The sequence below is a fragment of the Rhineura floridana genome, chromosome 8 (assembly GCF_030035675.1).
Source record: "Rhineura floridana isolate rRhiFlo1 chromosome 8, rRhiFlo1.hap2, whole genome shotgun sequence".
Classification (NCBI taxonomy): domain Eukaryota; kingdom Metazoa; phylum Chordata; class Lepidosauria; order Squamata; family Rhineuridae; genus Rhineura; species Rhineura floridana.
Window position 1 is genome coordinate 7,672,338 of NC_084487.1, and position 14,886 is coordinate 7,687,223.

General features: G+C 43.7%; 1 protein-coding gene across 9 annotated transcripts in view; it reads left to right on the plus strand.

Annotated features, from left to right (window-relative positions):
* The window catches only part of PLXNA4 (plexin A4), a 748,486-nt gene that overhangs the window by 375,440 nt on the left and 358,160 nt on the right, over window positions 1-14,886 (plus strand). For all 9 annotated transcript variants that reach the window (XM_061638090.1, XM_061638091.1, XM_061638093.1 and 6 more), the window contains exon 4: window positions 7,381-7,515. In XM_061638090.1, the coding sequence (XP_061494074.1) occupies window positions 7,381-7,515 (135 nt within the window). The remainder of the gene's footprint in view (window positions 1-7,380; window positions 7,516-14,886) is intronic.

The following is a 14,886-nucleotide window of genomic DNA, read 5'->3' on the forward strand; positions in this document are numbered from 1 at the left end:
AGGCATCTGCCAGGGCTTTCTCCTCTGGAAGCCTCACTGAGATGAATGGGAGCTGGGCAAGAGTTGTCCTTGTGCAAAAGACCTTCCTCATGGATTGGGTCCATGGGGATTGATCCAATGTACAGACGTCCTACCAGTAATCCTGGGCTGTGCCATGTCTGGCATCAGCACCTGGAATGGAGGTACAGATGCCAGGATTGACTGCTGCCGGTGTGTTAGTATCTTTTCCATGCCAGTTGAAACAGCAGTTCCAAAAAGCATACGCTATTTTCACTGATTGTCTAAAAGTGGCCAATGATGGGGCCACATGTACCTCTCTAGGGAGGCTCTTCCATAATCTGGGTACCACAACTGAGAAGGCCCTGCCCCTCAATGTCACCCCCCTCCCCCCCACACACACTTCTGATAGCGGGGAAACACAGAGAAGGGTCTCAGTGATGGAAAATAATATTCTTTATTTGATTTTACATTGATTCAAGCATAGTATGTTTCAGAGGTGGCCATTCATAAGTTTAAGAGAGGTTTTTGTGAGAGGTAATTCATTGACTATGGGAATATCAAGCAGTAGACAGATGTGCATTTGAGATGGTTCAGATTCAGTACCTTCTTGGTGGTGGCTATCCAGCTGTGGAATACTTAGAATACTTTGCCTAGAGAGGCTCACCTGGTGCCTATCTTACGATCTTTTTTATTTTTTTATTAATTCCCCAGGCCTTTTAACAACTATGGTTTTACGTTGTCCTTCTTTTCTTTTCTTTTAGTTTTTGAATTGTTTTGTTTTCCTCGCTGGCTGGGTTATAGTACTGTTTTTAGGCTGCCTCGTCATTTTTTTTTTTATGCTGGTTTCTGTGTCACGACTCTTTTTCTTTTGATTGTTTTCGCTTTGGGCTGTAGTTGCATTTTATTGTTTTTAAAGTTGTGAACCACCCAGAGGACATTGTTGATTGGCTGGCTGTATAAATGCCAAAAAACAAAGAAAAAAACAAGATAATGGTGGGGAGGGGGGTGCATGGATGGAGAACTCCTCCGTAGTCCTGGTGCTACCTTCTCTTTCTCGCTCGCTCGCTCTGTACCAGGAAGGAGCAGCTTGGCTCCAGCTCTTTGATTTACAGGGAGGCCTTGCTTTGACCTAATTTTGCATCCCAGTTGGGTGTCTGGCTTCACAAAACAGGTCACTGGGTGATGCTTTCCTTGGATTACAACCCAGAGTCTCCCAGCTGCACCACTGGCGCTCCTTTCCAGCCGCATCTGTGTGCTGGGACTAAAATGTGCATGCTGTTGATAAGGATTAGGTTAGGTGGGTGTGCTTAAAGGGGCCCTTTCTCTTCTTTAGTTGCTGAAGTGGGCAGCCAGGCTTGCTGTGAAGGGTCAGCACTGCTGAGGACTGGATAACACAGTGAGCCTCTGCGCCTGCACTACTCTGGGCCCCTCCAAACATCCTTTTTATTGTGCATTCATCAAGATTTGTGTTCATGATGGTATCAGGGCAGATATTCAAGAGCCTGCTTTCAATACTGTTAGTGCCTTCAAAGGTTTCAAGGTGGACATTTGCAATCAGTCCATGCCCTGGAACTTCCTGCTAAAATCCTGCAACATTTTATACTGCAAATGTTCTGGAGGTGGGGGACTTGTCCTAATTTAGTTGCAGAGCAACTAATAAAGCAGAATGAATTGTGGATGTTCCAGTATAAATCCACCACTAAAGCACTCTTATTAGATTGCTCTATTGTTGCAGCATATCCCCCCCAAAAAAGCAGAGGGCTGGAGGGGCCCTCTGTCTTCCCTCCCCATAACTTGATGGAGGTATGCACTCGCAGCAGCAAGCTCCAGAGCATTGATCCAGCGGGGTCCCTGAGACATTCTTTGTGGGGAGATTTAAAAGGCATCCGTGCCATCTTTTCCTTCTGAAGCAAGCCTAGAACCTGCTGGAAAGCAGCAGGCCCCAGGGCTACTCCATGAACCAGGGGTGGGGGACCTGTGGCCCTCATAATGCTCTAAATCCCATCCGCCCCTGCATGGCCAACAGTCAGGGACAATGGGAATTGTAGTCCAACAACATCTCAAGGGCCACAGATTTTGCTCTCCTCCTAGAAATGTTTCTGTCCCCTGCCAGAAGCTGTAATTCTAGCTCAGATTCTCCTTGGGGTGTGGGGAGATCTCTGCCTCTTCCTTAGTAGCATCTTCAGTTTGCAGAGCTTACAGAGGGCCCTTGCAGCTGCCTCCCGCAAGAGAAGATCCAGACAAAGTTTTATTGTCAATTGATTGGCTGTTAGCAGTCATTAGACAAATTAGAGCAGGCCATTAAGCCTGCACGGAGGAGAGTAAATGAGGGAAAGACGGTGTGTCATGGGCAATGATGCCTCCTCCCCCTTTGCTGGTTGCCTGCCTTCCCCAATCACCAGGATCAATAAAGCAACATCATGTAGCCCAAATCAATGGAACAGCTGGAATGCATTTCATATATAACGGCCTTGGTGTTAGATCATATGCTCAGGACTGGCGTTCTTTCTCCACCCTGGGAATGGCAACCAGCAAGAGTTACTGCCTGTCCTTTGGGGGACATTCGATTCATAAACTAGGGAGGGAAAATGGTATTGGAAAAGCAATAAGGCATTAGGGAGGTCTCTCTTTAGTCGTCATGCTTTGGCTGGCTTGCACTTAGGGCAACATGGACTGATCTGCAGAGCATCAGGCCTAGGTGCATTTTTCGGCCACTTTAATTTGATCGTTTATAGTGAGATTAATTCGGAATAAGCCTCTGTGCTTCTGACAAGGATGGGCAGTCTTGCCCAATGGATTGTGCTGGCAGGACTTCTGAAGTTGACCATATTTATCTAATGCATTTATTTAAAAACATTTAAAGCCCACCCTTCACTGGCACTGATACAAGGGAAGGCTACACCATAAAACAAGGGGGCAGGTCGACTGCTGTGCTAGCCTGGAGCTAGTGCAGTGATTAGGCCTGGATTCTGGGGTGTCTCTTTTGGGGCCCTCCTCTGGCTCCTGCCAGCTGGGATCCTGCAGAGGGAAGGGGAATCTCCACCCTGGCAGGCTGACATGTCAACTCCATCAGCGGTGGCCTGTGGGAAACCAGTTTAGTGGGCAGAACTGGGTGGAGAGACACCTCTGCCCAATCCACACACCTCAGCCCAGCACAAGGGAGTTGGGTTGCTTTGCCCATTATAAAAAAGACCATCAGTAAAACCAGAAACCTAAGGGTTTATTCAGCCAAGTCCTACTAGGAGTAGAGCTGTTGAAATCAATGGGCCTAACTTAGTCATGAGTAGGGTTAGCATTGGATGCAACCCAAATTCTTAACCACAGCAGCAGCAAAGACAACATACGAAGCTGTGTTACGGATTCACAAATTAAGGGTCCTCAGAGTTCAGTCGGTTTTCTTTCATCAAAGGAAAGCTGTGAATTCTCATATTTGGACCCCTCCTGGAGAGTTTATTGTTGCATACAAATTCCTGGCATCCTGCCCAGGCTCCGTGTTACCCTAAACAAGCCTCCTATTCCCATTGTAATTGCCTCCTCCTGCAATCTCTCCAGTTGCAGGATATGATCTGCTTAATCCTTCTTTGGCTCTAAAGCCCCCAGCCTCCCAAATTCCTCTCCTCCTTCGGAGTCACTCCAGCTTTTTGATCACACCCGCAACTAGGGATGGGGGAGATATTCAATTCCATTTGTGTTTAAAGCCTAATCTATCAAATTTGCACTCCCGGAAACAATATGAGGGCCAAAACACAGCTATCCTTCAAAATTCTTACTTATCTGAATTTTGCGATGCAGTTCTCTAGCCAAACAATATTACAAAAATGCACATATTAGGGGAAAATGTGCCTAAAAATGAATGTATTAGTCAAAATAACAAAATTTTATTATAAGGGGAAATGGCTTGCAAATATTTGTGCATTAGTAAAAATTACATACAAAAATATGTTTATGAGGAGAAATTTGCACTAAAATGCTGAAGAATTTTCATGAGGTTTTTTTTTTTTAAAAAAATTGCAAATTGCTGCAGAAATATGGAGAACTGAATTTCAGATTGGAAGAATGAGAAACTGAGAGAACCAAAATTATCAGATCCTTCCATCACTAATTGGGAATGGAGCAAGTATCTTCTGAATCAAGTGTGTCTAACTATGCAAGCACCCCTGCTCAAATTAAGCATGAGCGTCTCTTGAGTAGCCTTCCCCCAGCCATAATTGTACACTTACCCACACTACTACCCCATCCCCCTTTCCCATGTACGGTAGCCACATGCACATAATTTTTTTAAAAGAAAGTAAGTGCATTACTAAGAAAAGAAGACAAAGAGAGGACACTGTCAGGATCCCACCTGCTGCCACCTCCTGTCAGGTCCCTCCAGTCAGGATCCTGGTTTTTATTTGTTCTCTCACCGGCTCTAGCACAGATCTCGCAAGATCCCACTGCTAGGCAGCACCACCAGCCACTCCCTATTTCACAATATTGCTTTGAGACTTTGCCTTAGTCTCCTTTCTGGCTTATTGTTACTTTATGTCTGGTGCACTTGCAGACCACAACCCCCCTGTATCTTTGTGCCAATAAAGCATACAGCCCTGGGTTGCCCTGGATACTTGATGATACACTATCTCTTCACCGCTGCCACCATTTGATACTGTTTCTCCACCTTGGTAATTACCCTGCCCTCCCTTCAGGTCTGTGTAAACCCCAGCCACGGATCAGGCTTTTGGTAAACCAATAAAATATTTATTTATAAACACCAGGAAATAACAAGATTACTTTAGGTATATTTAACAAGTGTATGGTTTCATATAGTGTCACTCTTTATGTTTCCAGTCATATATAATCTGCCTTAATACCAGCCAAATATAATCCAACCCACAACAACCGACCAATCGACTCAACCAACAGAACTTTCTCAACTGTCATCCTCTCATTTATACCTTCAGCCACTCAAACGCTCAGCCAATCACAATACAGCATTCTCCAGCATTCTAGCCCATGTACTCGCCCCACTCACTCACTCTACTTACCACATTTACCCTACAAAACCTGCACTTACCATATTTACAGTAATATCTACATACAGGGACATCACAGACACAGACTTGCATATGCTAAACATCAACTGTGTGAACTAATACCAAGCTTGTCTGGTTTCTGGTCCTGACCACAGATGAACATGCAAACTGCAGCAATTTCCACTTCCTTTTCTGTTTTTGTCCGAATTCTCTGACATCCCTATCTGGGGACCCTGGAAAGTTGCTGCTCTGAGCAGCTGCCCTTGCTGCCCATCAACACCTTGGGCAAGGCTGGCACAACTATCCTTTGCCAGGCTATAGAGGGATGGAGAGAGCGAGAGAGAGAGAGGTGTCTGCATCTTTAAAGATTAATAGTATTGTTTGTTCATTAAGAAGATCATTCCAGGCCTGACTGAAGCTGGAATGCTTGAACACAAACATCTGTTTGCTACTGGGAAAGGATATTAATTGTCTTGATACTTCAGTGGATATAAATACAACCTCCAGCCCCAGATAATGTTCGAACAAACAAACAAACAGCTACCAGGAGGGTCCCTCTGATGGCTGACCTTTGCCGAATACTGGGCGGCTGTTTTTAATAGCAACCTGCCTGGCAGAATAAAAATGAATGGCAAGAGGCTCCAGGGATGTGGAATTAATGTCATTATGTCAGGATCCTTCAGGGCTGCCAGATTGGCTTAGGGCTGGGAGGTTGGAAGTGCCCGCCGGTTGGCTGTGTGCGACTGAGTGTCTAAGGTTGAAAGCAGACAATATACTCCCCAAGTGTGTAATTTAATTGATTTTATCTTAGAATCAAACATACAAATCTATATCTTTTCGACAGAGTTATGGGATGCAGAACAATGCAATCCAGCTCTTAATTCTTTTACTGCGTGAGACTCCAGGGTTTGAAGCTAGGAACCTTATTTTTATTTATATATTTTTTAAAAAAATTGGTCAACCAGCTTTAAAAGGCCTGAGGTTGGGATCTAGCCTAGGAAATTACCATGGATTGTATATGGTCAGGCCTTAGGGATTTCTTCAGACACAGAAGCAACTAGGGCTATACAGCCTCTGCAGTTGGCAGGCAGAGTGAAGCCTGCTGATCGGCTAGCCCTGTAATAGAATATATAACAGAAGCCTATAGGTTGGTCAGGTCTGGTATAAAATTGTGGGAATCTGAGTTGTTACCCATGTCTGGTTAACACCACAGTGCCTTATGCCAACTGCAGATCTATTCCCTGACCTAACCACTAGCCTTAGGAACCCTGAGCTGGAGAACACAACTTCCAGGTTTGGCACCGGGTGTTATTTTTAAGCAAGATTCTGGGAATATTAGAGATTTGAGCTTCAGGATGTGCCTGTGGCGATACCGTGGGAATATCAGGACATGCCAACGGACCAGCTAAACCTCAGGGTTATGGAATGAGGGCAAATCCCTCCATGAGCTCAAATAAGCCAGATTCTCTCATTAACAGAAAATCTGTCCAGAGAATGTTGGGATCAGGAATCAAGAAGAGGAGGGGGATGGGGTGGGGTAAAGCTTGGGGGCTGAAGGGGCAAGGCTGCCCGTTGAGAACTGGGGGCTCACATGAAGACATTGACTGACCTGTGTCATCAAAATGGGGTGGTGGAATTAATCAACTGCCATTAATTTTTAAAAAAATCAAAATGTAATTGATATATCAACAAATTAGAAATCAGTAAATATATGTATATATAACATAATTGGTATATCCAGAAAATACAGAACTTGGTTAACAAAACTCCAGTTGGCACTACAGAAAGATACCAAAACATCTTCTTGTACGAACAATTTTCAGGTGTGCATTTCAGGGCTGTTTCAGGAAATCTCCTGAAATGCCACTAATATGGGTGGAACAACAAAGAAGGTCAGCAGACCCAGGTCTTTAAACATCAGGCACTATCAAACACCCATTAAGTAGAGTGTAGAGAGCAGACATTTCAAAGGGCAAAGTAGCAGGTAGGCTGGAGGTGCTGAACCATATTCTTTCTTCTGCAGCTCCTCCCCCAGGTTGCCTTCTCCAGCTTTACACATTTCCTATCTGGTACCCTGAGTGCAAGAGACTACACGTTTAGTGGATGGATTGGGCCAGTCTCTCTATGTCTCAGATGAATCTGCCTCTCAAGATTGTTGCGAAGTTTAAAATGGGGATAGGAGGGAGATCCTCAGCTGCTTGGAGGAAGGGCAGGATACAAATATCATAAAATAATTAATGGGCTTTGAAAATAAAGAGAAGCCTTTGATTTCCAGAAACTCCAAATGACCAACATGCGAGTGTGACCCTGGATGCAATGCTGTCCTTTACCTGGTTTCTTTGTCTTAAGTCTTCTCCTTTTGGTTTTGCAGATCCGCGTGGATGGCCCCATCAAAGGTGCCCTCGAGTACGAGATTGTGCAAGTAGTGGACCCTGCAGGGCCAATCCTGCGGGACATGGCCTTTTCGGTGGATCACAAGCACCTGTACATCCTCTCTGACAAACAGGTGAGCTGCATGGCTGGCTTGTGCTGGCATCCTTCAATCCTGGTGATGATGGTGTGTTCATTTTTCTTCATAAATAAGAGGGCCCTGAGCTTGGCAGAGAGCAAAGTGACAGGCACACAGTCTCTTCAGTTTAGCAAACTCTGGATTGTGCTTTGATTGTGCTTGTTTCAGTCTGACCTTAAAGAGGCAGTAAGGTGCTTCCAGATAGTGAGGGGCTATGCGCAGGAAGACAGGAAGCTGCCTTATGCTGAGTTGGTCTGTCTTGCTCACTGTGGCCTACACTGAGTAGCAGTGAGTCTCTCCTACCGCTACCTGCAGATGCTGGGATTGAACCTGGGACCTTCTGCCTGAAAAACAGATGCTCTACCACTGAGCTACAGCCCACTCTCCCAAACCACAGGGACATAGGAAGGAGCCTTATCTTGGGTCAGACCATTAGTCCATATGGCTCAGTGCTGTCCACACTGCCTGGCAGCAGCTCTCCAACATTTCAGACTGGGTTCTCTCCCAGCCTTGCCTGGGGATGCCATGTAAAGCAGAGGCTCTATTCCTGAACTATGTTCCTTCCCCATAGATGCTGGGGGTGTTGAATGAGTGCATATAATGCCTGCAAACTACATGGAAATTATTTCTAGCCCCACTGATTGATACAGCAGAGTATTGAACATAAGAGGAGCCCCGCTGGATCAGGTCAAAGGCCCATCAAGACCAGCATTCTGTTGCCATGGTGGCCAAGCAGATGCCTATGGGAAGCCCAAAGCAGGACATAAGCGCAGTGGCCCCATCCTGCTCTTTGCCCCCCAACAACAGTGAGTTCAGTGTCTTTATACTGGAGGGATCAGAGTAATGATACTGGATCAGAGGTATCTGGTAACGGGGGCATTTTGGATTCTGAAAATTGGATTGGCAAGAGGCACCCAGGTGACTCAGTCCAATTACCCTTTCCTGGCTCAACCTCAAAACCATCTGGGCTTTCCCAGCTTTCGAGAAGTTGATGGGAGTGTTTGAAAACCCCAAATGGATCAAACACACACACACACACAAGACTTAGCTTGGGGAAGGAGGTAAAAGACAGGGATAGGCAAATCTATCGATTTTAGTTTCTAATTTTTCCCAATCTTAAGTTCAGTTCTCTACATTTACACACCATTAACCATTTTTAAGGTCCTTGTCAAAATTCATCAGTATTTAAGTGTGATTTCCTCCTAATGTACGCATTTTTATATGCAATTTTGCCTCATGTACACATATTTGAAAAGCAAACATTTCCCCTAATATAACACATTTTTGTGTTATTTTACTAATATATGCCTTTTATACACACTTTACACACATTTTTGTTCGTGTTACTTGGCTGGAGACCTGCACTGCAAACTTTGGAGATTTTTACTATTCTAAAGGGGAGCAAGCTTTTCTGCCAGCTATCAAAATCTTTAATGCCAAAATTATATTGCAGTTGACTTTTGGCTCCCAAGTTAACAATAATTTGAAATTTAGTGAGTTTGAAGCAATTCAAACCATTTTTTTAAGATCTATTATGGCAATTCCTCCATGTATACCTAATAATATTCTTAGACTGGAAGCTGGAGTCCAGTCAGTAGAGGCCAAGATATGGCTGCTAAGGATTAACACCTGGCTAAAACTCACTTTCAATCCCATTGGACTTGCTCCTGACATTTTAAAAGACAACTTTCACTCTGCTTGGGTTGGTTTAGTGACAGGCAAACTTTTAAAGATAGGGCTTTCTCCTCAACTTGTCTCTCTTTTGGGCCCTGAAACAGCTTTAGCGAACATACGACAGCGTCTGAAAGATATAGATTACCAACAGCAATTAATGCCAATTAAAAAACAAAGGCATAATCCCAAATTTTTTACTCCAATGCCGTATTTACTGAACCTAGGAATCCCCAGATATCGAAAAGCCTTCGCACAGATCCGATTGGATGCTTTACCTTCTGCTGTTATGGAGGGCAGATTTACTAAAACACCCTACAAAGATCGTTTCTGTCTTTGCGGTGAAGATGCAGTTGAGAACAATGCACATGTGTTGCTTCATTGCTCTCTCTATAAGACCTTAAGGCAACAGCTAATTATTCCCTTACTGGCCCCTTTCTCGCATGAACCTGAATATTTCTGGCTGGAATACCTTCTAGGTGATACATCTCTAAAAATCACTTCACAAGTAGCAAAGTTCACCGTGGCTGCTCAAAATTTAAGGTGCAATACTGTAAAAAGTCTTTTTAACTTAAATAGTGCAATACAATAAATCTTAAATTGGATAAACTGATGCTATCCTAACCTTTTGAGATGAATATCACTATACAGCTGAAACTCATGCTCGAGCTACAGGAAAGTCAATTAGAAATGCATAGTTTTGATATCTCTGTATTTATCTTAAATTTATATTTTATTTAATTGTCTTAAAGTGTCATATAATATTTATTTGTCATGTACCACACGGTTTGATTTTATTATGTCTCTATGCTGACCATTTGGTCGAATAAACTGTGATTGATTGAGGCCAAAGCTGTGTTTTGATTTGTGTATTCTTTTGGATAAAGTTTATTCTACGTTTTTTTCCCCCAACTGCACAAGCAGCCAGCACATTGCCCACCCCTGAACTAGTCAAGTAATTTGCCCCGTAATATACCATTAGCAGATCTTTTTTTGTGACAGAACTAGCCAGTACTGAGTGCCAGCACCTTTTTTTTTTGCATACTGCACAAAATGCGGGCTAGCTGCATGTTAGAATAAACCTTGCTTTTGGAAAGTGTGAGTTCAGTAAGTACACCTTTAAATGCAAACTGAATCGAATTCCTCTCTCCTTGCACCCCCAATCCCTAGTAAGAATTGGCAGTGAGTGTTCCCTACCATAAAGCAAAGATCCCACAAGGTTAATCCTTAGTTGGATATCACATGTGGAGTGGTTTGCAGTTTTCGGATTCTATCACAACAGTTTGAAGAGGGTCTAAAGTTGAGCATCATCTTACACTTGGCACATCACAAATATTATCCATTTATATTGCTGATAATGCAGACTCTAATAATGCATTTTGGAGGATCGTGTTGAATGGCATAACTAATTATTATTTCCCCCCTCTATACCATGGAACTCTGACAATATAAGTTAATTTGGTCATAAGTGCAACAATTCACAGACAGTGGTTAAATATTAGTCACATTCAGTAACAGAAAAAGCGAATCGGACATCTGTAACTTTAAGCTGTTTTGGTGAATTTGTAATCGGTGTTATTTACCAGTTAATCTGAATGGCACATTGCAATTTAATCAGTCTCTTGTCACGTGGATAATGTTTGTTACAAAATAAATAAAATGAAACCATTCTGGAATTATTGGGCTGAATGTTTCCCTCCTCCCATTTAAGACAGTTTCCATTTTTGGATACTATTAAGCAGCTCAGGATTAATTCAAGATCTCTTTTAATTCTTCCAGATAATATTAGTATACATTTGGGTGGATTTTATTCAGTGGAGTACCCAATTTCTTTTAGATTAGTGCAGAACATATCAGCAAAACCCATAAGCTCCCATTGAGCTGCTTTGAGCACCTTGTAGAAAGACAGAGTACACTTTAAAAAACAACAACAGTGACAACAACTTTCACCTCCCTTTCTGGTTACCGCTTCTTGCTATTAGTGAGCCTCAACGGTGCTGGAATATGCCATCTTGTCAAACTATTAAACTATCGTCTTCAACCTTGTAGGGCACAGGACCCCACCCTGAAATGTGGGTCCCACTCATGCAGTCTGATCTTATGTGTGTTAATATGGAAGTACGTCCCACTCTGTTCAGTGGGGTTTACTCTCAGGCAGGGTGCATACAATTGCAGTAAACTTTTTCTGCCTCATACATGTCTTCTCCTCTCCTGTGCCTCTCTCTCTCTCTCTCTCTCTCTCTCTCTCTGAAAAATTCCTAGAGCAAAACCACTGAACGGGGGGGGGGGATTGTGGTGTTGCCAATGGTGTGATCCATTTGACAGTCCCAAGCCACCACCTGTTGAAGTCCAAAGTTCTAGAATAGTTGTTTGTCCCACCCCTTCCTGCTATGTGACTTCCTATGTTCCCTTCTCGTTCTCCACAGCAATGAATATTCACGTATCAAATATGAGATGTAGAAGAAAGAGGGGTCCCATTTTATCCATTCATCATCATTAACTAGTAAGCCACAAGCTATAACTCATTGGTTGTGAGGTCAGCAGTGACAAAGGACAGACCACTTTTTCCCCCTATGTGTTGCATAAATGGCAATCTTATCACTGCTGCTGTCTGCTTTCTGTCAAAAAAACCCTTCTTTTATTACTACTGAGGGCTGGTGTCTCCATGTCAGTGGGGCAGTAGAATCCACTCCAGGTATTAGTCCGAACTTTCAAGGAGCTGTCCAAGATGCTGAAAGCACCTTGGATAGCTCCTTGGAAGTTCACACTAAAACCTGGAGCAGATTCCACTGCCTCGCTGACATGGAGCCCCCAGCCCCCACTGTTTGTTACCTAAGCTTTAGGTGGTGGTCTTGGGCTAAAGTAGATGAAATTCCAGCAGAGCCATTGGCTAAAACCCAGGTTTTCCCCCAAATGTGAATAACGTCTGTCAGATTTTTAGAGCAAATGGGATGCACAGATGAGGGGAGCTGAATCTTCATTCCCCCCAAGTGTTTTTTCTCCCATCTGAACTCCCTTTTGGTATTGCAACTTGTATGAGAAGAAAATTGCCTGGTGGGGAGCAGAGTGGAGGCAGGTAAGCAGCAAGAGGTGAAGGATTTAGCATCCCCCTTTGGTCTAAAAGTGAGACACTCCTCTGCTTTATGCATGATTGATACAGATCCTCACTGAAACAAGGAGATCTGCTACCATAATGTTTAGTTCTTAGACTCCTCTATTTTCTCTCATGAACAATTTCCAATATGCCACCATTGTTAGGATGCCTATGGCTTGTCCAGCAACTGATTTCTGACCTCTTTCACATTCCTGACTTGCAGTCTGGGATCCATGTTATAAAAGCCAGCCTTGGGCTTTTCCCACAATGCCCTGTCTAGTGACATCACTGAGGTCTGTATGTGCTCAGGCCGATTGCATCATCAGGAGGTAGAGCTCATTCCTGGTTCACCTCGCAACATCTTCTTGGCCTGGCTTCAAACCAGCCAATCTTCACAAGGGCCACAGAGAAGATGGAGAAGCCACAGTTACCATGTTCCAGTACTTGTTCACAGTGAGGCTGGATGCTCGCGCAGACCCCTTGGTTGTAAGTGCCTGCTGAACCAAGTCCTTGACCTGGTGTGGTCTGCAGCTCCAAGCACCAGATCACAGAAGTGGCTTTGCGGTGCTCTTGCAAGGTGAGGAACACATTGCCTGGATGCAGCACTTAACCTCAACAGTATAGCAGTCCCCTGTGGGAGGGGCATCCTTTATGTCATTTGCTCTCAAGTACAGTCCCTTCCTTGCTGTTGGATGGCCAGTGAAGAGAGCAAATTAAGAGTGTGCAAGTGGCAAACTCACTGGAAGGGGATAACTCATCTGCAGGGGAGGAGGTAAGAAACACTGCCCACAACTGATCCTAATGTTACTGGGCAGAGGCAAGTTATAGTATTTAGCATGACGGCTCAGAGGCATACGGAGATTTGTAGCTGCGGATCCTAGGAATTTTGGCTGTCTCACCTCCAGGGAAAGGTTTGCTGGAGTCTTGCACCACCTGTTTTGTGTTGGGCTCATCGAGACACTCTTGGACAGATCAACCCTTCCTGTGTATTTTCATCAAATGTGGTGTGGTTTTGCAGGCTGAAAACACGAAACTGCTGGGCAATGAGCTACTGAGTCTCTGGAAGTAAACAGTCTTGATCAGCGCAAAGCATATTACACCAGACATAATTCAGCCTGATTTTTAACCCATCTGCGGTAGGCATATTTTCCAACCCTGTGTGTAATGAGTATGTGCTGGACTTGGGCGTTGGAACATAAGGATGTTAGTTTAAAGGTGTATGTGTATAGATAAAGGGTATACTTGGCTGGCATTCTCTTCTCCTAAAGATACAGGATCAGTCTCAGGACATGGACCTGGCAACCCTATATCAACTGTTGCTCCTGGTACTCACTTTAGTTGCGATGCTCAGCTTGGATGATGTAAGAATATCCTCTTTGTCTGAACGTACATATAGGGGTAAGAGCAATGACAGTAGGAGAGATGAGATGAGATGTGGTTTTGGTGAGCTGGTGGTCAGAGAGGCACAGCAGATCAGATGTGGCTTGGAAGCCACTAATAAAGGCACAAGCACCCCACTGCACCCTGAAATGTTGAAGCAAATTTGCTGTAACAAATTCCCCTCCACATTCTCTTCTGTAAATTTTGGTGTTGAATATCCTCTGTACACTCAAATATTTGCTTGACGTTACCAAATATTTGATCTCTCAGTTCAACATCTAGTGATATTTCATTTCAGCATTGATATTTGACGGTATTTAGTAGTTAACCATGTACTGGCATTTAGTATTTGATTGTACGAAATAGAAAAAATGGATATTCAATGGCACTTAGTTTCTGACATTTTGATAATTACATTGCAGTGGTGTTCAGCAGGGGTGAAGTTCTTGCTTTGTTTATTTTTTTACCAACAACATTTGTATACTGCATAATAACTGACATTCTCTGAATGGTGAACAGTACAATTTAAAAAATAATAATACAAAGGAAGCAAAAACAAATAATCACAATAAAAATAGTAACTACCAGTAGCAAACCATAAAAACAGCATTAAAAAACATAAGAACATAAGAAGAGCCTGCTGGATCAGGCCAGTGGCCCATCTACTCCAGCATCCTGTTCTCACAGTGGCCAACCAGGTGCCTGGGGGAAGCCCGCAAGCAGGACCCGAGTGCAAGAACACTCTCCCCTCCTGAGGCTTCCGGCAACTGGTTTTCAGAAGCATGCTGCCTCTGACTAGGGTGGCAGAGCACAGCCATCATGGCTAGTAGCCATTGATAGCCCTGTCCTCCATGAATTTGTCTAATCTTCTATTAAAGCCATCCAAGCTGGTGGCCATTACTGCATCTTGTGGGAGCAAATTCCATAGTTTAACTCTGCGCTGAGTAAAGAAGTACTTCCTTTTGTCTGTCCTGAATCTTCCAACATTCAGCTTCTTTGAATGTCCACGAGTTCTAGTATTATGAGAGAGGGAGAAGAACTTTTCTCTATCCACTTTCTCAATGCCATGCATAATTTTATACACTTCTATCATGTCTCCTCTGACCCGCCTTTTCTCTAAACTAAAAAGCCCCAAATTCTGCAACCTTTCCTCGTAAGGGAGTCGTTCCATCCCCTTGATCATTCTGGTTGCCCTCTTCTGAACCTTTTCCAACTCTATAATA